The sequence below is a fragment of the Heterodontus francisci genome, chromosome 1 (assembly GCF_036365525.1).
Source record: "Heterodontus francisci isolate sHetFra1 chromosome 1, sHetFra1.hap1, whole genome shotgun sequence".
Lineage (NCBI taxonomy): Eukaryota > Metazoa > Chordata > Chondrichthyes > Heterodontiformes > Heterodontidae > Heterodontus > Heterodontus francisci.
Window position 1 is genome coordinate 44,786,883 of NC_090371.1, and position 23,113 is coordinate 44,809,995.

The 23,113-nt window shown below is 44.4% G+C and overlaps 1 protein-coding gene across 1 annotated transcript in view; it reads right to left on the bottom strand.

Moving 5' to 3' along the window:
• si:dkey-21a6.5 (proprotein convertase subtilisin/kexin type 5) overlaps window positions 1-23,113 on the bottom strand; it is a 64,541-nt gene that overhangs the window by 12,622 nt on the left and 28,806 nt on the right. Inside the window, exons 3-6 of the mRNA XM_068029829.1 lie at window positions 22,973-23,108; window positions 12,077-12,165; window positions 10,273-10,333; window positions 8,757-8,845 (exon numbers count right to left, since the gene is read on the bottom strand). Coding sequence (XP_067885930.1) covers window positions 8,757-8,845; window positions 10,273-10,333; window positions 12,077-12,165; window positions 22,973-23,108 — 375 coding nt within the window. The remainder of the gene's footprint in view (window positions 1-8,756; window positions 8,846-10,272; window positions 10,334-12,076; window positions 12,166-22,972; window positions 23,109-23,113) is intronic.

The window sequence follows — 23,113 nt, forward strand, 5'->3', positions numbered from 1 at the left end:
AAACTAATTGGGCAAAGGTAGCCTAGATGAGGAGTTCACAGAATGTGCTGTTGAAAAAAAAAATTACCCCGAAAACGTTCTGGAGCCAACCTGAGAGCAGGCTATACTAGACCTGATATTATGCAATGAGATAACATTTAATTCATGGCCTCAGTGAAGGCACCCCTAGGCAGCAGAGATCAGAAAATGACTGAATTTTACATTCAGTATGAGGGAGAGAAGAGTGGGTCTAAGACTAGTATTTTAAACTTAAATAAAAAGACAATTATGACAGCATGAAAGACCTAGTTAAAGTGAACTGGCAAAGTAGGTCAAGGGATAGGTTGCTAGAGATGCAGGGAATATTTCAGAATACACAGAATAGATACATTCCAACGAGATAGAAAAATTCCAAAGGGGAGAACCCGCAAATCATGGTCAACTAAAGAAAGATAGTATCAAACTTAAAATAAAACATAATTGTGCAAAGATGGGTGGCAGGTCAGAAGATTGGACAGAATATAAAAAACAGCAAAGAATGACTAAAAGATTGATAAGGAAGGTAAAATTAGAGTCCAAGAGAAAGCTAGCTAGAAATATAAAGACAGATCGTAACAGTTCCTATGGATTTTTTTTTTAATATAAAGTGAGTGTACAATAAGTGAGCATTGATCCTATAGAAAGAGAGTCTGGGGAATTAATAAGGGAAAATAAGGAGATGGCAGATGAAATGAACATTTATTTTGCATTGGTCTTCACCATAGAGGATACAAGTAACAGAGAAATAGCTGTAAATCAGGAAATGGAAGGGAGGGAGGGAGGAACTGACGAAAATTACAAGCACCAGGGAAGTGGTACTGAGCAATTGTTGGAGCTGTGGGCTGACAAGTCCTCAGGTCCTGATGGACTTCATTGTTGGGTCTTAACAGTGGTCAGTGAGAAAGCTGATGCATTGGTCTTAATTTTCCAAAATTCCCTACATTCGGCGGAAGATTCCATTAGATTGGAAAATAGACAATGTAACTCCTTTATTCAAAAAAGGGAGGGAGACAGAAAGCAAGAAACTACAGGCAGTTAACATACGTCATAGGGAAAATGTTAGAAGCTATTAAAGGTGTTATTGTGGGCACTTTAGAAAAAGTCACAAAGCAATCAGGCAGAAATCAACATTGTTTTGTCAAAGGGAAATCATGTTTAACCAATTTATTGGAGTCCTTTGAAGTAGTAAAATGTGCTGTGGATAAAGGGAACCAGTAAATGCTGACCTAGCCAGCGACGCCCACAGCCCATGAACAAAAAGTAAAATCCTCCAAATCTAGTGGCAAGAAAGGCCTTCCAACAGCAGTGTCCTCTCCCAAGCCAACTTGTTTTTTTATTTTGTTCATGGGATGAGAGCGTCACTGGCTAGGTGACGAATTGCCCTCGAGAAGGTGGTGAGTTGCTTTCTTGACCTGCTGCAGTCCTTGGGGTATAGGTACATCAACAATGCTGTGAGGAAGGGAGTTCCAGGATTTTGAGCAGCAACAGTGAAGGAACAGTGATATAGTTCCAAGTCAGGATGGTGTGTGGCTTGGAGGGGAACTTGCAGGTGGTGGTGTTCCCATGCATCTGCTGCCATTGTCCTTCTAGGAGGAAGAGTTCGCAAGTTTGGAAGGTACTGTCAAAAGAGGCTTGGTGAGCTGCTGCAGTACATTTTGTAGATGATGCACACTGCTGCCACTGTGCATCAGTGGTGAAGGGAGTGAATGTTGAAGGTGATTGATGGGTGCCAATCAAGCAAGCTGCTTCATCCTGGAAAATGCCGACCTTCTTGAGTGTTGTTATTCGCTGCAGAATTCCCAGCCTCTGTCCTGCTCTTGTAACCACAGTATTTATGTGGCTGGCTCAGTTCAGTTTCTGGTCAATGGCAACCTGCAGGATGTTGACAGTGGGGGAATTCAGCAATGGTAATGCCATTCAATGTCATGGGGAGATGGTTAGATACTCTCGGTGGAGATGGTCATTGCCTGGCACCTGTGTGGCACAAATGTTACTTGCCTCTTATCAGCCCAAGCCTGGATGTTGTACAGGTATTGCTGCATCTGGACATGGGCCGCTTCATTATCGGAGGAGTCGCAAATGGTGCTGTACCTTGTGCAATCGACGAACATCCTCACGTCTGACCTTATGATGGAGGAAAGGTCATTTATGAAGCAGCTGAAGATAGATGGTCCTAGGACACTACCCTGAGGAACTCCTGCAGTGATGTCCTCAAACTGAAATGATTGACCAACAACCACAACCATCTTCCCTTGTGCTAGGTATGACTCCAACTAGTGGAGAGCTCGCCCACCCCCCACTGACTCCAGTTTTGCTAGGGCTCCTTGATGCCATACTCAGTCAAATGCAGTCACTCTCACCTCTCGAGTTCAGCTCTTTTGTCCATGTTTGGACCAAGGCCGTAGCGAGGTCAGGAGCTGAGTGGCCCTAGTGGAACCCAAACTGAGCAACTGCCGTTTGATAGCACTGTTGACAACCCTTTCCATCACTTTGCTGATGATCGAAAGTAGACAGATAGGGTAGTAATTGAGTGATTCAGTAATTGAGTAATTGCTTCCAATTTCCACCCTTCTCTCACCTTTACATGGTCCATCTCTGACACTTCCCTTCCTCGACTTCTGTCTCCATCTCTGGGGATAGGTTGTCTACCAATATCCATTATAAGCCCACCGACTCCCACAGCTACCTCGACTACACTTCTTCACACCCTACCTCCTGTAAGGACTCCATTCCATTCCCCCAGTTTCTCCGTCTCCGACGCATCTGCTCTGATGATGCTACCTTCCATGACGGTGCTTCTGATAGGACCTCCTTTTTCCTCAACCGAGGATTTCCCCCCCACTGTGGTTGACAGGGCCCTCAACCGTGTCCGACCCATTCCCCGCACCTCTACCCTCGCCCCTTCCCCTCCCTCCCAGAACCGTGACAGAGTTCCCCTTGTCCTCACTTTTCATCCCACCAGCCTCCATATCCAAAGGATCATCCTCCGCCATTTTCACCACCTCCAGCGTGATGCCACTACCAGTCGCATCTTCCCCTCCCTTCCCCTGTCAGCATTCCGAAGGGATTGTTCCCTCCGCGACACCCTGGTCCACTCCTCCATTACCCCCACCTCGTCCGCGTCCCAGGGCACCTTCCCCTGCAATCGCAGGAGGTGTAATACCTGCCCATTTACCTCCTCTCTCACTATCCCAGGCCCCAAACACTCCTTTCAGGTGAAGCAGCGATTTACTTGTACTTCTTTCAATGTAGTATACTGTATTCGCTGCTCACAGTGTGGTCTCCTCTACATTGGGGAGACCAAGTGCAATCTGGGTGACCGCTTTGCGGAACATCTCCGCTCAGTCCGCAAGCAGGACCCTGAGCTTCCGGTTGCTTGCCATTTCAACACTCCCCCCTGCTCTCATGCTCACATCTCTGTCCTGGGATTGCTGCAGTGTTCCAGTGAACATCAACGCAAGCTCGAGGAACAGCATCTCATCTACCGATTAGGCACACTTCAGCCTGCCGGACTGAACATTGAGTTCAATAATTTCAGAGCATGACAGCCCCCCATTTTACTTTCATTTTTAGTTAGTTTTTCTTCCTTTTTTCTTTTCTTTCTCTTTTTTTTTTACATCCTTTTTTACAATCCTTTTTTTTTTGCATTTATTTCATTTCATCTTAGTTTGTTCAGTTTGCTTACCCACTGTTTTTTTCAGGTTTGCACTTGCTGCTGTTAATAATCAGTGTATTTACACCTAATCTGTACTAATGCTTTGTCTTTCAACACACCATTAACATAGTTTGCCTTTGCTCCGTGACCTTTTGGTCAGCTATGTGGCCTGGTCCAATCTGCACCTTCTCCTTTGTTATCTCTTGCCCCACCCCCACCTCACTTGCTTATAATCTGTGACTTTTCTAATATTTGTCAGTTCCGAAGAAGGGTCACTGACCCGAAACGTTAACTCTGCTTCTCTTTCCACAGATGCTGCCAGACCTGCTGAGTGATTCCAGCATTTCTTGTTTTTGTTTCAGATTTCCAGCATCCGCAGTATTTTGCTTTTATTTTAGTAATTGAGTGGGTTGGACTTGTCCAGCTTTGTGCACAAGACATACTTGGGCAATTTTCCACATTGCCAGGGTCGATATAAAGGCCACTTTATATTTTGAAAAAAACAAACAGGGGTTAGATTTTTTAAAAATTGCCGGGTTGATGCCAGTGTTGTAGCTGTACTGGAACAGCTTGGTTATGGGAGTGTCTAGTTTAGAATTTAGAACATTACAGCGCAGTACAGGCCCTTCAGCCCTCGATGTTGCGCCGACCTGTGAAACCATCTGACCTACACTATTCCATTTTCATCCATATATCTATCCAATGACCACTTAAATGCCCTTAAAGTTGGCGAGTCTACTACTGTTGCAGGCAGGGCGTTCCACGCCCCTACTACTCTGAGTAAAGAAACTACCTCTAACATCTGTCCTATATCTATCACCTCTCAACTTAAAGCTATGTCCCCTCGTGTTTGCCATCACCATCCGAGGAAAAAGACTCTCACTATCCACCCTATCTAACCCTCTGATTATCTTATATGTCTCTATTAAGTCACCTCTCCTCCTCCTTCTCTCCAACGAAAACAACCTCAAGTCCCTCAGCCTTTCCTCGTAAGACCTTCCCTCCATACCAGTTGTGGAGCACAATTCTGCAGTACTATTGTTGGAATGTTGTCAGAACCCATAGCCTTTGCTGTATCTAATGCCTTCAGCCACTTCTGGAGATCATGGAGTAAATCAGATTGGCTGAAGACTGGCATCTGTGAAGCTGGGGACTTCAGGAGGAGATAGAGAATCCATCTGGGCACTTTTGGCTAAAGATGGATGCAAATGCTTCAACCTTGTCTTTTGCACTGATGTGCTGGCCTGCCCCATTGGTGAGAAGGAGGATACTTGTGGAGCCTCCCCCTCCTGTCAGTTGTTTAATTGTCCACTACCATTCACAACCAGTTGTGGCAAGACTGCAGAGGTTAGATCTGATCTGTTGGTTGTGGGATCGCTCAGCCCAGTCTTTTTATTCTTTTCATGGGATGTGGGTGGCATGAGCAAGGCCAGCATTTATTGCCCATCCTTAATTGTCCTTGACAACTGAGTGGCTTGCCAGGCCATTTCAGAGGGCATTTAAGAGTCAACCACATTGCTGTGGATCTGGTAGACCAGACCAGGTAAGGACAGCAGATTTCCTTCCCTAAAAAGGAAATTAGTGAACCAGATGTTTTTTTTTTGACAAATCGATGATAGTTTCTTAGCACTATTACTGATATTAGCTTTCAATTCCAGATTTTTTTTTTTTTTATATTACTTGAATTTAAATTCCACAAGCTGCCAAGGTGGGATTTAAACCCATGTCCCCAGCGCATAGCCTGGGCTTCTGAGCCATGCCCATCACATGTTGCTTCCTCTGTTTGGCATGCAAGTAGTGCTGTGTTGTAGCTTCACCAGGCTGAAACCTCATGGAGGTAGTTCTGGTGCAGCGCCTGGCATGTCCTCCTGCACTTTTCATTGAACCAGGGTTAGTGCCCCAGCTTGATGGTAATGGTAGAGTGAGGGATATGCCAGGCCATGAGGTTACAGATTACGGTTGAATACAATTCTGCTGCTGAGTGTCCCTGGCTTGTGACTGTCCTATTAGGAAAGCATTAAAAAAAAAAAATATTTATTCATGGGATGTGGGCGTCACTGGCTAGGTCAGTTATTGCCCATCCTTAATCGCCCTGGAGAAGGTGGTGGTGGTGAGCTGCCTTCTTGAACCACTGCAGTCCATGTGGGGAGTTCCAGGATTTTGACCCAGCGACAGTGAAGGAACAGCGATATAGTTCCAAGTCAGGATGGTGTGTGACTTGGAGGGGAACTTGCAGGTGGTGGTGTTCCCATGCATTTGCTGCCCTTGTCCTTCCAGTTGGTAGAGGTCGCAGGTTTGGAAGGTGCTGTCTATGGAGCCTTGGTGTATTTCTGCAGTGCATCTTGTAGATGGTACACACTGCCACTGTGCGTCAGTGGTGGAGGGAGTTTATGGATGGGGCGCCAATCAAGCGAGCTGCTTTATTCTGGATGGTGTTGAGCTTGAGTGTTGTTGGAGCTGCACCCATCCAGGCAAGTGGAGAGTATTCCATCACACTCTGACTTGTGCCTTGTAGATGGTGAACAGGCTTCGGAGAGTCAGGAGGTGAATCACTTGCCGCAGGATTCCTAACCTCTGACCTGCTCTTGTAGCCATGGTGTTTATATGGCTACTCCAGTTCAGTTTCTGGTCAATGGTAACCCCTAGTATGTTGATAGTGGGAAATTCAGCCTTGGTATAATGCTATTGAATGTCAAGGAGATGGATAGATGCTCTCTTGTTGGAGATGGTCATTGCCTGGCACTTAAGTGGCAAGTAACATTTGCGACACACATCAGCCCAAGCCTGGATATTGTCCATGTCTTGCTGCATTTCTACACAGACTGCTTCAGTATTTGAGGAGTCACGAAATGGTACTGAACATTATACAATTATCAGCGAACATCCCCACTTCTGACCTTATGATTGAAGGAAGGTCATTGATGAAGCAGCTGAAGATGGTTGGGCCTAGGACACTACCCTGAGAAACTCCTGCAGTGATGTCCTGGAGCTCAGATGATTGACCTCCAACAACCACAACCATCTTCCTTTGCGTTAGGTATGACTCCAACCAGCGGAGAGTTTTCACCAATTCCCATTGACCTCAGTTTTATTAGGGCTCCTTGATGTCCTCCTCGGTCAAATGCTGCCTTGATGTCAAGGGCAGTCACTCTCACCTCACTTCTGGAGTTCAGCTCTTTTGTTCATCTTTGAACCAAGGCTGTGATGAGGTCAGAAGCTCAGTGGCCTTAGCGGAACCCAAACGGAGCATCACTGAGCAGGTTATTGCTAAGCAAGTGCTGCTTGATGGCACTGTTGATGACACCTTCCATCACTTTAATGATGGAGTGTAGATGGGGCAGTAACTGGCCAGGTTGGACTAGTCCTGCTTTTTGTGCACAGGACATACCTGGGAAATTTTCCACATTGCTGGGTAGATGCCAGTGTTGTAGCTGTACTGGAACAGCTTGGCTAGGGGCACAGCAAGTTCTGGAGCACAGGTCTTCAGTTTGTCGGGAATATGCGGAGACACAGTCAAGGCAGCGGAAGGGTGTACAGACCTCCAAACTACTCATCTACCTGACCCTTCAAGCACCTCACGTGGCAGAGTCTGCAGATCACACATTGGAGTTATCAGCCATCTGTCCTGAATATTTATTATTTTTTTGAAGACTGTGTCAAAGACTGTGGAGAATATTTCAGGAGATGGACTTTTTTTTTTTTAAAAACGTCACTGGTAAGATATTTGGGACTTTGTTTAAAGGAACTTACTCGAGGTCACCTGTCTTAAGCTAAACAAACAGCAGAAGCCTTGCTGACTATTAGAGTTGTTAACAGAGGAGTAACGTCCAGATTTATGGTGGTCAGGAGTTGGTTTCGTTTTTGAACTGTTTGAATGGGCAGTTGGGCTGTAAGCCTACTAAGAGCGAGAGGCTACCAGCTCATCCTGTTCCACCTCTGAGCAACAGAGAATCCAGCGTGAGAACTGGAGAAACTGATGCAGCATTTCTCCTGAGAAGCGTCTACAAGACTTTCTCTTGATATCTCCTGAACGAACTGCTTCTGAAAGATCCCAGTGACCACCGCATGGGTCAAGTGACACCTGTCTACGTGTACTTGGATGCCAGACCAAAGAACCATCTGGAAAATTTCATATCTTATTTTTCTTCAAGAATTAAGAAATATTTGGTCAAAGTATTTTTTTTTTGTAAAGTTGATCTCTGCAGAGAAAGCTTGAGAAATTTTGTAATTAACAGACACCTGGTTGGCAGAAGTTTATTCTGAAACTAAAAAGATAAAGTATATAATTGATCGTATTAGTAACTGGATAAAATATTTAAATATATGTTGTGAACCATGGAGAAGTGGAACTGGAGAAAGAGTGCACTCCTCCATCCTTGGTCATAACACATCATATTGAACTGCAGCGGAAGCAAATCATCCTCAATCCTGAGGGACTGCCTAAGATGATTCTATCAATATTGCAATATCAGAAAATAGAGCCCCATTTGGATCAAATGAATCTGCACTTCAATTGAAGCAATTAGAATAAGTCTGTTTTACAGGAACAACGTTTCACTTTAGACAGCATGCTGGACTCTTTTCTCTTCCCCCTCACTTTCCACTGTATTTAAATTCAACTGATCTGAGTTAACAGATTTCACCACTACTGGATTTCATTGTTTGGAGCATTGCTGTTATTTCGTGCGAAGAGGGATGGAAGAGCAGAAAGAAAGAAATTGTGCGCGCGCATGCGTACAAGAATTGCAGCAGTTCAAGTAGACAGCTCACCACCAGCTTCAGGGCAATGAAGCATGGCCAATAAATACAGCTTTGGCAGAGTCACCAACAAAAAAATTAAATTAAAAAAAAAAAAAGTTTTGAACCAAAAGTTAGGGGCTACATTAGAAGCTGGTAACAGACATTCCCCACCATCTGAAAAACTCCACTACTTCATCCTAAAGCAGTAGATTGAAATTTCTGAAAGTTACCGGTTTTCTTCCCTCTTTGCTCCTACCCCACCCCCCAAATATTTAATTTCCCCCAAAAGGATCCTCAATTTCTGCGCACAGTCCCTCCACCCAACTACATACTGAAACAGTACCTGGTCGACACTGTGTGCACTCTGTTGCGGCTGTAGACAGAGCTTCCTCCCCACCAGGGCACATTGTACACTTGCTACAGTTAGTTGTGCTGAAAAGCAAGAAAGCATATGACACATATTAACCAGAAAATAGGATGGAATCCAAAATGATGGAAGGTACATTATGACAGACTTGGATTAGACAAGGAAAGACTGTTTCCACTAACTGATGGTACAAGGATTAGGGGACACAGATTGATGGTTTTGAGCAAAAGATGCAAGGGGAATATGAAGATTTTTTTTTTTTTTTATTAACACAGGAGTGGTATTGACCTGGAACTCACTGCCCACAAGGGTGGTGAAAGCAGAGACAATGACTTCAAAAGGATATTTTGGTGTCCACTTGAAGGAAGCAGGCTATGGGGATCAAGCAGGGGAATAGGACCGACAGGATAGTTCTGTGGAGAGCTGGCATGGACTTGATGAGCCAAATGGCCTCCTTCCATACACGTGACTATATTTGACAGACAACACAGTTCAGTTCAGTTCCAAGGATGGAATCTCAAATCTCAACTGGCATTCCTGATGTGAATGGTATGCCAAATGGTTTCACATAAGGGGGAGGGGAAGGGGGGAGAGGAAGAGGGAAACAGAAGAGGGGATACGTTAAGGGCATGATCAAAACATAAGAATGTTTCGGAGCTTTGACTCAGAGAAATAGAAAACAAGACAGAAGGAATGTTTCAGGGAGTCAAAGGAGAGCAAGAAAATAGCGGTTGAACAATGGAAGGAAGGCTAAGAAGCAGCTGATTTTTGAGGAATGCAGGGTGGATGCAGGAACACGAGGCTGGAAAAGATGGAGTAAGGTCAAGGAGAGATCTGAAAGCGTGGGAGAGAACTTTGAAGTCAACTCTCTGCAACACATAGAACCAGTTGAAGGCAACAGAGGGAAGGGCAGGAAATTGGGAGTGCAATACTGGTCAGGTGGGAGGTCACGGGCTGTAGCATTTTGGATGTTGTAAGACTGAGGCCGGGATGCCAGCTTGCAGCGCATTGAAGAGGTTGAGCCTCTGGCTGATTAACTCAGTGTCGGAAGAAACAGCTTAGTAATGGAGCAAATTGTGCATTAGAACTGAATTACTCTTCCCACAATAAATGTTACCCACTTTTACTTCTGCAAAGGTTTAGTTTGGATTTTGATCTGTTGATGTTCACTCAGACCTTTGATTAATGAAAAAGGTAATAAAAGCACAGGAACTCCCATCAGGACCTCTATGGACCATTGCCTAAAATAAAAACAGGAACTGCTATTATTTCACTGAACCATCTCTGTCCCAGTTTTATTTGAACCTTGGGCTCAAAAGATTCCAGCTGAATGCTACAAAAGATACATTTCGGGGAAAAAGGAGGATATATAATATTGCACAGCTCTCCCAACTGAGCCATCATCAACTGACTCAGCGCATACCAGGAATCCAAACAATTACTTCAGCGACTCTTTAGTGGTTCTACAAATATGCACACTAACAATGCTTACTTGCAAAATAATCCTTGGGAACAGGACTCGCAGACAGTAGCATTCTTCTCAGAAAAGTAACCTGGGAAATAAAGAGGAATTTTAGTGCATATTGCATCCAATGAATATCTTCAGACCAAACTGATTTTCATGCAAGTATATTCAAACTTGATCTACATCAATGAAAAAAGAATCAAGTCCATGCAATCCAGCGATGGTACTTGCCTGGATAACACCCCAGTGAGACATTGGTTCCTCAGAATTCTCTTACCCAGTTGATCAACTTAATAGAATCAAATACTGTTTAAACAGAGGATAGTAACAGACTTGACAGATGGGTGAAATGGGCAGACACAACATAAAATTTAGTGGAAAGAGTGTTAAGTCATGCATTTTGGCTAAAAAAAAAAGCAATACAACGGGTATAACTATTAAATGGATGCAGGAACAGACACACTTTGGGGTTGGGGGGGGGTGGGGGGGGGGGGGTGCAGTCATATACCCAAATCTTTGTACTTACAGGACAAGTTACTGAGGCTGTTAAAAAAGCATACGGGATCCCATGCTTTATGTAGAGAGGTATGTAGTGTAGGGAAGTTGTGGTAGTCCTCTACAAATCACTGTTACCCTGGCTGAAGAGTCTAGAATGAATGGTCAACTATTTCGGACTGAGATGAGATATTTCTTCATTCAGATGGTTGTGAAACTTGTAATTCTCTACTCCAGAGGGCTATGGGTTCAGAGTATATGCAAAACTAAGATAGATAGATTTTTGGGCAGTAAGGGAATTGAGGGCTATAAGGATAGCACAGAGAATTGGAGTTGATGTAGCTGTTCAGCCATATTATTGAATGGCAGAGCAGGGAAGCTGGGATTATTCTCCTTCATGCAGAGATCATTCAAAGCAAATTTAATAAAAATTAGGGATTTTAAATAGAGTAGATAGGGAAAAACTGGTTCAACTTGGAAGCAGGGTCAGTAACCAGAGGGGACAAATTTAAGATAACTGGCAAAAAGAAATCCAAAAAAGGGGGAAATAATTCTTTTGAAGACAACACACACGATTATGATCTAAAATATACTGCCTGAAAGGACGGTGGAAGCAGATTCAATAGTAACTTTCAAAAAGGGAATTGGATCAATACTTGAAAAAAAAAAAAAAAGAGAAATTCTCAGGGCTCTATAGAAAAAGCGCAGGGGAGTGGGTCTAACCATAGAATTGAAAGTACCAGCATGATGGGCCAAATGGCCTCTTTGCTATATCATTCTATGAATTTATAGATCCACATCTACAAAAGGTGTTGAATAGTTGCTTTCAGTGCAGATGTTCATCTGAGTAGCAGTCTTACAAAAAAAAAGACTAGACAAAAGGTTCAAAAGTTAAAGAAGAAAATTCCTTTTAACCCAGTAGGGACAGATCAAATTCCAAACAGACTTTCCTCAAACAGAAAAAGCATACAAGTATTAGGGTAGAGGAGTTGATCAACTGTTTACAGTGCTGTCCCACAATCAGGAAGAACAAAGCACAATACAAGCAGGAGGAGCTAGTCTATCACAAACTCTGCTCCTTTCCTTTAGCTTGATGATGCAAACTGTCCACAAGGGAGAGGAACAAACATGATGCTCTATTTTAAAACTTCACTTTGCTGTACAACTCAGCTGAAGCTGGCTTTCAACCTATGTTTGTTCTATTTACTTTACACGAGTTCCAAGTGGAAGGAGGGCGAAAATGACAAGGCACAGCAATGTTACTGCATTAACAACCCTTCCAGCCACCCCGACATTCTCACTGAAGTCTTGCATAGCAGTAAGAAGGTAGCTCTACCTGGAAGGCAGGCTCTGCAGACTTTTGAACCAGTTGCATTGGCATAAAACCCAGATTCACAGGATTGGCATTCTGTGCTCCCTGTAGAACTGTAAAAATAGATAAAGTTATCACACTGGAATTTAAAAATGACTTGTGAAGAAAGTATTAAAACTTACCATAAAAGATTGGACAATTGTTAAAGATCTACCTCAGATGGGATTAGAGTTTATTACACAACAATCCAACACCATTTTTTTTTCTTTGAGTCCACATTACTATATGATGGATCTTTTTCTCCCCTAGCTGTAGAAATAATGAATTTAGATTGTAACAGGTTTGTTGTTGGCTGAACTGAAGCAATATAGAGCAACAAGACCATTGGTCCAATCTGCATTTGAACTCATAGCTGGGAAATGAGGCTGGGGGGTGTCAAAGCATGTTGCACTACTTGTGGTCTTCTGGCTCCCATAAGTTAGAAATAATCACACTTTAGGCTTAAAAATACTGGAGCTCTTTGTTTACTTCATTCAGCTTCCATGCTGCAAGGACCTGCTTGTAGACTGTAGTATTACAAGTCACATGACTCTCCAGAGCAGCCATGAATGTGAGCCCCAGAACACTTACACATAACTGGTTCCCAGTTAATTAGTACCTAGCTCTTTACGATTAAATCTTTACAAGATCTTTCTCTAACAATTCCTCTGTTACAATATAAATTGTTCCAATCATGATTTTTTTTCCCCCTAATGATTAACTTTTAGAAATAAACTGAATCCCTCAGTCTTTTATAGTGTTTTCTTTTTAAAAAATTCACGGCATCACTTAGGTGGAAAAATGATGTCTCAGTCTTGTAGACTTGCCGTTTGTTGCTCTCAGTGGGGAGTTGGCACGCTGCACAGGTGATGTGCTTGTTGCTCCTGGTGTTGCAAGGGTTGTGCTTGTTGTTAATGTGTCACTTGCTAGTGACGTTAAATGTTGTCTCGCTGGATAGTGAAGTTTCCAATGTTAATGGCCTTTTCTGTTTTTGCAGCTCAGGTGTAGGTCAAATATGAACTCTGATCCTTCTCATTCGCTTACCGATTTTCGGTCTCAATGATGTACGACCTTGGAGTCTCCGCTTCACCAACTGGGCTCCAGCTTTTCATGATAGGACAAACTGTGCCTGTATCCGCCTGGGGCGGCACAGTGGTGCAGTGGTTAGCACTGCAGCCTCACAGCTCCAGGGACCCGGGTTCGATTCTGGGTACTGCCTGTGTGGAGTTTGAAAGTTCTCCCTGTGTCTGCGTGGGTTTTCTCCGGGTGCTCCGGTTTCCTCCCACAAGCCAAAAGACTTGCTGGTTGGTAGGTAAATTGGCCGTTATAAATTGTCCCTAGTATAGGTAGGTGGTAGGGAAATATAGGGACAGGTGGGGATGTTTGGTAGGAATATGGGATTAGTGTAGGATTAGTATAAATGGGTGGTTGATGGTCGGCACAGACTCGGTGAGCCGAAGGGCCTGTTTCAGTGCTGTATCTCTAATCTAATCTAATCTATCCATTCAAACAGCTCAGGTAGGGATTTAGCATGTTTGAAGTTTTGATCTCCTCTGACTTGTGCTTCAGTGGAGTTGTTCTCATTTCCTCCTGGTCACTTTTTTCAATTCATTTGTGGGATGCGGGTATCACTGGCTAGGCCAGCATTTATTGCACATCCTTAACTGCCCGGGAAGGGGGTTGGCGGTGGCGTAGTGTTATTATCACTGGACTAGTAACCCAGAGACCCAGGGTATTTCTCTGGGGACATGGGTTCGAATCCCACCGCAGAAGGTGGAATTTAAATTTAATTACTAAATCTGGAATTAAAAGCTAGTCTAATGATGGCCATGAAACCATTGTCGATTGTTGTAAAAACCCATCTGGTTCACGAATGCCCTTTAGGGAAGGAAATCTGCTGTCCTTACTTGGTCTGGCCTACAGCTGACTCCAGACCTACAGCAATGTGGTTATCTCTTACATGCCTTCTGAAATGGCCTAGCAAGCCACTCAGTTGTACCTAACTGCTACGAAGTCAATAAAAAGGAATGAAACTGGACGGACCACCCGGCATCGACCTAGGCACCGGAAACGACAACGGCAAACCCAGCCCTGTCAACCCTGCAAAGTCTTCCTTACTAACATCTGGGGGCTTGTGCCAAAGTTGGGAAAGCTGTCCCACAGACTAGTCAAGCAACAGCCTGACAGTCATACTCAAAAGAATCATACCTTACAAACAATGCCCCAGACACCGCCATCACCATCCCCGGTTATGTCCTGTCCCACCGGCAGGACAGACCCACCAGAGGTGGTGGCAGTGGTATACAGTAGGGAGGGAGTTGCCCTGGGAGTCCTCAACGTCAACTCCGGACCCCATGAAGTCTCATGGCATCAGGTCAAACATGGGCAAGGAAACCTCCTACTGATTACCACCTACCGCCCTCCCTCAGCTGATGACTCAGTACTCCATGTTGAACACCACTTGGAGGAAGCACGGAGGGTGGCAAGGGCACAAAATGTACTCTGGGTGGGGGACTTCAATGTCCATCACCAAGAGTGGCTCAGTAGCATCACTACTGACCGAGCCCTAAAGGACATAGCTGCTAGACTGGGTCTGCGGCAGGTGGTGGGGGAAACCAACACGAGGGAAAAACATACTTGACCTCGTCCTCATCAATCTGCCTGCCGCAGATGCTTCTGTCCATGACAGTATTGGTAGGAGTGACCACCGCACAGTCCTTGTGGAGAAATAGTCCCACCTTCGCATTGAGAATACTGTCCATCGTGTTGTGTGGCACTATCACCATGCTAAATGGGACAGATTTCGAACAGATCTAGCAATGCAAAACTGGGCAACCATGAGGCGCTGCAGGCCATCAGCAGCAGCAGAATTGTACTCAACCACAATCTGTAACCTCATGGCCTGGCAAATCCCCTACTCTATCATTACCATCAAGCCAGGAGACCAACCCTGGTTCAATGAAGAGCGCAGGAGGGCATGCCAGGAGCAGCACCAGGCATACCTCAAAATGAGGAGTCAACCTGGTGAAGCTACAGCCCAGGACTACTTGCATGCCAAACTGCGTAAGCATCATGCGGTAGACGGAGCTAAGCGATCCCATAACCAACGGATCAGATCTAAGCTCTGCAGTCCTGCCACATCCAGCAGCGAATGGTGGAGGACAATTAAACAACTAACTGGAGGAGGTGGCTCCACAAATATCCCCATCCTCATTGATGGGGGAGTGGGCTTATCAGTGCGAAAGATAAGGCTCAAGCATTTGCAACAATCTTCAGCCAGAAGTGCCAAGTTGATGATCCATCGCGGCCTCCTCCTGAAGTCCCCAGCATCACAGATGCCAAACTTCAGCCAATTCGATTCACTCCACGTGATATCAAGAAATGACTGAAGGCACTGGATACTGCAAAAGCTATGGGCCCTGACAATATTCCGGCAATAGTACTGAAGACCTGTGCTCCAGAACTTGCCGCGCCCCTAGCCAAGCTTTTCCAGTACAGCTACAACACTGGCATCTACCCTGCAATGTAGAAAATTGTCCAGGTATGTCCTGTACACAAAAAGCAGGACAAGTCCAACCCGGCCAATTACCGCCCCATCGGCCTACTCTCAATCATCAGTAAAGTGATGGAAGATGTCATCAACAGTGCCATCAAGTGGCACTTGCTTAGCAATAACCTGCTCAGTGACGCTCAGTTTGGGTTCCGCCAGGGACACTCAGCTCCTGACCTCATTACAGCCTTGGTTCAAACATGGACAAAAAAAAGAGCTGAACTCAGGAGAGGAGGCGAGAGTGACTGCCCTTGACATCAAGGCAGCATTTGACAGAGTATGGCATCAAGGAGCCCTAGCAAAACTGAGGTCAATGGAAATCAGGGGGAAAACCCTCTGCTGGTTGTTTGGAGTCATACCTAGCACAAAGGAAGATGGTTGTGGTTGTTGGAGGTCAATCATCTGATCTCCAGGACATCACTGCAGGAGTTCCTCAGGGTAGTGTCCTAGGCCCAACCATCTTCAGCTGCTTCAATCACAAGGTCAGAAGTGGGGATGTTCGCTGATGATTGCACAATGTTCAGCACCATTCGTGACTCCTCAGATACTGAAGCAGTCAGTGTAGAAATGCAGCAAGACCTGGACAATATCCAGGCTTGGGCTGATAAGTGACCATTAACATTTGTGCCACACAAGTGCCAGGCAATGACCATCTCCAACAAGAGAGAATCTAACCATCGCCCCGTGACATTCAATGGCATTACCATCGCTGAATCCCCCACTATCAACATCCTAGGGGCTACCACTGATCAGAAACTGAACTGGAGTAGCCATATAAATACCGTGGCTATAAGAGCAGGCTAGGAATCCTGAGGCGAGTAACTCACCACCCGACTCCCCAAAGCCTGTCCACCATCTACAAGGCACAAGTCAGGAGTGTGATGGAATACTCTCCACTTGCCTGGATGGGTGCAGCTCCAACAATACTCAAGAAGCTCGACACCATCCAGGACAAAGCAGCCCACTTGATTGACACCCCAACTACAAACAAACATTCACTCCCTCCACCGACGCACAGTGGCAGCAGTGTATACCATCTATAAGATGCACTGCAGCAATGCACCAAGGCTCCTTAGACAGCACCTTCCAAACCCACAACCTCTACCAACTAGAAGGACAAGGGCAGTAAATACATGGCAACACCATCATCTGCAAGTTCCCCTCCAAGTCACACACCATCCTGACTTGGAACTATATCGCCGTTCCTTCACTGATGCTGGGTCAAAATCCTGAAACTCCCTTCCTAACAGCACTGTGGGTGTACCTATCCCACATGGATTGCAGCGGTTCAAGAAGGCAGCTCACCACCACCTTCTCAAGGGCAATTAGGGATGGGCAATAAATGCTGGCCTCGCCAGTGACGCCTACATCCCATGAATGAATTTTTTAAAAAAATGTGGTGGTGAGCTGACTTCTTGAGCTACTGCAGTCCTTGGGGCGTAGCTGCACCCACAGTGCTGTTCGGGAGGGAGTTCCAGGATTTTGACCCAGCGACAGTGAAGGAACAGTGATATAGTTCCAAGTCAGGATGGCATGTGGCTTGGTGGGGAACTTGCAAGTGGTGGTGTTCCCATGCATTTGCTGCCCTTGTCCTTCTAGGTGGTAGAGGTCGTGGGATGGGAAGGTGCTGTACTTGGGAGGATGCATTTTGCTTGGCAGAGTTGTCATTACTTTCTTCCATTAAACAGCTCTGCAGATGATTTCATGTCAGCCTTGAGTAGCGTGGATCAGAGTGACAATAAGGACAGGTTTGGGTCTTCCTTCATCTCTTGGCATTTCACAAGGGTTCTTTTGAACATCTGGACGTGTCTTTCTATAAACTTGTGTCCCGTGGGTAGTGTGGTGATGGTGTTGAATCCATACCGGTCAGCGAATTCCTTAAATTCTCTGGAGGTGAATTGAGTGCCATCATCACATTTTAATCTTTCAGGAATCCCTTGCTCAGCAAACAGAACTCATACGGCCGAGAGGATTGTTGTGGCGCTCAAGTCTTTCACCTTCCAGATAAAAAAGGGAAGATTGGAGTAGTAATCTGTGACTATGAGATACCATTTTTGATTGTGTGAATAAATTGGCTCCTACAGTATGCCATGGTCTGACTGGTATTTCAGTAGCTACCATCTCCTCTTTCTGCTGTGTACTTCTGGCATACATTGAATTTAGACACCATATTTGAGGTCTTTGTACAGGCGTATCCAGTACACAACTAATCTGGCATTGAGCTTTCACTTCTCCATTCTCATGTGGTCTTAAATGCATCTTCTGGAGAAGTTCTTCCTGCATTATTTTGCTATGATTATTCTGCATCTGGCTAGCAGAACACCATCTTCCAGTAAGAAATCAGACCAGTACTGCTGTATTGCTGGCTGCATTTAACTCCTTGTCTTTGCTGGTCTCATCTCTAACTTGACTGTTAGTGGTGTTACATTCACCAGCTGATGAATCTTTATACATAGATTTTATTTGCTGCTGATCAGAGGCTTTTTAACAGGTGACCTAACTCCAACCCTCAGTGTTGCCTCCTTCACCTCATTGTTTATGGAGATATTCTGCTGCTCTTCACAACCACTAAACTCCAGAATAGCAGGACCATCTATTTCAGTAACCTTAACATCTTTTCCTGTGTTCTTCTGATTTGGGTTATTCCTAGCGGTTGAATCTCAGGTCCCCCATATGCCATTAGCATAATGTTGTCCAGTTTCAGAGCACCTTTCCTTGGATAACCATTTTCTTGCAAATTTTCAGGGAAGATCTTCAGGTATAGTCTGAGCAGGATGATTTTACTCTGTGCTCCAGTACCAATCTTCACCTTCAAATTTATCATTGTGGGTTTATTTCTCATCTTCTTCCTGATCAGAATGGTTATGCGAATTTTTCTTCTCTGGGAACCGTCACATCCAGACATTTCATGCAGTTGTATGGTTCTTATATCTACCGTGTTCTCAAACTCAGTCATCTTCCACGGTATGGATGTTTCAGTTTCTTTTCCTGATTCATTTGCCCTGTTACTCTGGTGACACATCTACCACTTTCTTCCTTTGTTCTACACATCTTTTCCCAGTGATTGGCCTTTCCACAAACTCTGCAGATTGATCCATATATGTGGGACATTTCCTTCCGTCTGTGAATTCATGTGGTTATCCACTGCTCCTGCACATCTTTGTGTCTGGTGGGCATTCTTTCATTGCAGTTTTATTGCATCAACCCTGGTGCCTTTCTATCAGTTTAACTGAAGGCTAGCCATTTGGATAGTGTCTTCATCTGTCCCCTCGCAGCTTCATGTGCTCTTGCAGTGTCTACAGCCTGCGATATTGTGAAATTGTCCTTTCCAATTAGTGCTTTTTGTACTTTAGGGTGCGCAGAACCCCAAATTAGCCTTTCATTAAAATTACATTTTCTGGCTGCATTTTTCAATCTGGTTACAAAATTGTCAATAGGCTCTCCTAATTCCTGTCTGATGCCTTGAAATTCATATTTTAGATCCAACAATTTGATTTTGACTGAAGATGAGTGCTGAATCTTTCAAAGATTTTGTCTGGGTTTGTGCTGTCCTCTTCACTCAGCTCCCAGCTATTAAACAAATTTAATCCTTTATCTGCTGCCTACAGAAGGATTATAGCTGACTCTCGCCTCTTCACTAGTGCCTTTTTAGAAAACTACTGAATGACAATCTGCACTTTTGTTTAAAAGTCTCAAATTCCTCTATGATATTATCAGCTTCTCAATTCATTAGGGGCTATAGCAATGCATTCATTTCGTTTGAATCCTGTGAAAATGAAATCTCTCAGTATTTTCCCCCCTTCTCTCGGGCACCAATTTGGATCAATTCTTCCTAATCTAAGTCAGCATTAAATTCATTTATAATTTTTTTTTAAAGTTTACTCTGACACCTGCTGCCATATTATGTCTTCTGGTCCCCATAAGTTAGAAATAATCATGCTTTAAGCTAAAATTATTGGAGCTCAGCTTCAATACTGCCTGGTAAGAACCTGCTTGTAGACTGGTTACAAGTCACATGACTTTCCAGTGCCACCATGAATGTGGCCCCCTGGAACATTTACACAAAACAATTAGCTCCTTGCTCTTTACAGATAATATAGAACACTACGCAAAACACCAATATGAAGGCTGACGAATGAGAAATAATTGAGTGACCTGCCAAGAAACCCCAGAACACAAACAAAATAATAGAGAATTCCAGCTAATTACTTTGTAACAAATAACTTATTCCTCTACTGCCATCTATAAATCGAGAGGTTATTTCAACTTGGGAGTGTAATATTTGATTATTGGGCCTGGGGAACACTGGCAAGACTGCATTTAATATCCACCCCAAGGCCCGAGGTGGTGATGGACCTCTATCCACCACTCTTATGATCAGTCAATCTAACAACTTCCCCACAGGTATCTGATTTTGAACAAATGCTATGATGAAAGCAGTTTCTATATACTATCTTAAAAAGGTCCAAGTGAGCATGTTACACATGGTGGAACTCACTTCACAGGCAACTTACTGCAGAAAGCACACAGCGTTAACTTTAATGGAAGACAGCAATCTTCCCTTCCATCCATATTACTGTGACCTTTATTTAGTGCATCTTTTAAATCTTTATGTATTCAATAGTTTTCTACTTGGAGGGCTGGCAGCCCATCACCCCTGTTTAGTTATAGAACATTCGATCCCAGGCAGCATTAGCAAAATAACTGCATATATTGGACAAATAAAATCTATATTTTTTTGAAATTAGTGGAAGGGACTGAATAGCTTGTGCAAGGAGAGATGTGCACAAAATATTTTGCAGTCTTTTTAAAATATATATAAAACTCCCATTTTAACTCCTCAGCCACACATTTGCCCCAATTGAGGGGATCTTTCCTCAAGCTAATGGGCAGCAACAGCATCCATTTATACAGCAGCTTTAAAAAGTAGTAAAACATTCTAAAGCATTTCACAGGAGCGTTAACAAAATATGACACCGAGCCACATAAAAGGAGGAGATATTAGGATAGTGACTCGAAAGCTTGATCAAAGAGGTAGATTTTCAGAAGTGTCTTAAAAAAGGAGGGAGAGCAAGGAGAGGTTTAGGAGAAGGAACTCCAGAGCGTTAGGACCTAGGCAGCTAAAGGCACAGCTGCCAATGGTGCAGAGATGACTGGGGATATGCAAGAGGCCAGAATTGGAGGAGCGCAGGGTTGTGGAGCTAGAGGAAGTTACATAGATGGGAAGGAATTTGAAAACAAGATGAAATCAAGTATTGCTAGACCGGGAGCTTATTAAGGTCAGTGAGGGGTGATGGTACCCCTCAGTAAATGGCAGAACCCTTAGGAGTATTGACAAGCAGAGAGATCTGGGCGTACAGGTCCACAGGTCACTGAAAGTGGCAACGCAGGTGGATAACGTAGTCAAGAAGGCATACGGCATGCTTGCCTTCATCGGTCGGGGCATAGAGTATAAAAATAGGCAAGTCATGCTGCAGCTGTACAGAACCCTAGTTAGGCCACACTTAGAATATTGCGTGCAATTCTGGTCGCCACACTACCAGAAGGACGTGGAGGCTTTGGAGAGGGTACAGAAGAGGTTTACCAGGATGTTGCCTGGTCTGGAGGGCATTAGCTATGAGGAGAGGTTGGATAAACTCGGATTGTTTTCACTGGAATGACGGAGGTGGAGGGGCGACATGATAGAGGTTTACAAAGTTACGAGCGGCATGGACAGAGTGGATAGTCAGAAACTTTTTCCCAGGGTGGAAGAGTCAGTTACTGGGGGACATAGGTTTAAGGTGCAAGGGGCAAAGTTTAGAGGGGATGTGCGAGGCAAGTTCTGTACACAGAGGGTGGTGAGTGCCTGGAACTTGCTGCCGGGGGAGGTGGTGGAAGCAGGTACGATAGCGATGTTTAAGAGGCATCTTGACAAATACATGAATAGGATGGGAATAGAGGGATACGGTCCCCGGAAGTGCAGGAGGTTTTTGTTTAGGCAGGAATCAAGATCGGCACAGGCTTGGAGGGCCGAATGGCCTGTTCCTGTATTGTACTGTTCTTTGTCTTTTGTGTGAAATGGATTTGGTCAAGTTAGGATATGGACAGCAAAGTTTTGGATGAGGTCAAGTTTTTGGGGCATGGAAGATGACAGGCCAGCAGGAGAGGATTAGAATAGTTGAGTCAGGAGGTAACAAAGAACTGGATGAGGGTCTCTACAGCAAATAAGCAGATACAGTGACAGAGTAGAATTGCACAGAATAAATTTTCATCAGTTTCTCAGGTTCCAGGGTTCAGTCCTCATTTTTGATTGTCCCATGAGGGGCCCCAGGAATGTCTGCCATGGTGGCACAAAGTTTCATTATGAACAGACTAGTCCCTCTCAGAATTCAGTAAACATTGCTGGAAGTTATTTAAAAAAAAAATAGTAAGGACAAAGGAAAATAAACTTTCGGGATTAAGTTCAAGTTCCTAAAACTGTCATGACCCCAATTAGATTTTAAATCAATTCTCATTCCTACAGTATTAGTGTTAATTGGCTCTCAGTGATCCACATTATTCATTCACTTCCTGTTATAGGCTCACAAATTCCCAAAGTAGAAGGCAGCATAGGCTGGAAGGATAAGAACAAATGTTTATAGTCACAAACAAGAACATCTGTAGGATGATCCAATAGTTCAGCTAGTAAAGCTGGCATGCAACAGAGCTAGTTAGACCAGTTAGCGTCCAATTCTGTTCCTGGTCTGTACAAGGTTGGCGGATTTCCATGGGGTAACAGTATGGGCTGTGGCCTGGTTACATCTGTACAAAGTTTTACTCATTCTGCAAACCCCTAGTGCACTATCGCCATCTGTACTTATCTGGTACTCTTCAGTAATCCCTGTTCCTCTCGAATGTTCACATCTCTAGGCATCAACGTGGTTGTTATGGGATGAAGATTCAACAAACATTTTCCCCTGCCTCCCACTTAAAGGCAAACAAAATGAACATTGTTCCTTTTTCACTTTCTCAATTGCTGTCAGTCTGTGGTCCATACAATAATTGGTTACCAGTAATTATAAACCTCAATTGCTTCAGTAACTGGAAATTCAGCCAGCTTATGTGAACAAACACACATTATTCTCCTTCAAGCACTCATCTGGTTGAGGCAGCAAGCAGCTGAGCCTCAGTGGCACTGAGTAAGGAAGGTTAACCAGAGGGTAGAATTGGGTTCAACGACATTGCCACCACCCCACCACTCCCCTCCTGGTCAAACAGCCTGACACTCAATGCCTAGGGGCACATGTGAAGGAATTAGACAAGGTATCCGAGGGAGCCCAGTGTTGGTATTTGGCACTTCCCCAAGTACTTACTTTGTATAGGCACCTTTTGAACAAGGCAGACACATCATCTGTCCAGCCTGAGACTGGTAGTAACCCTGTGGGCACATTAGACAATCTTCAGGAGCAAGGCAGAACCCATCAGAGCAACAGGAACAGTTCAGGGACCCTTGA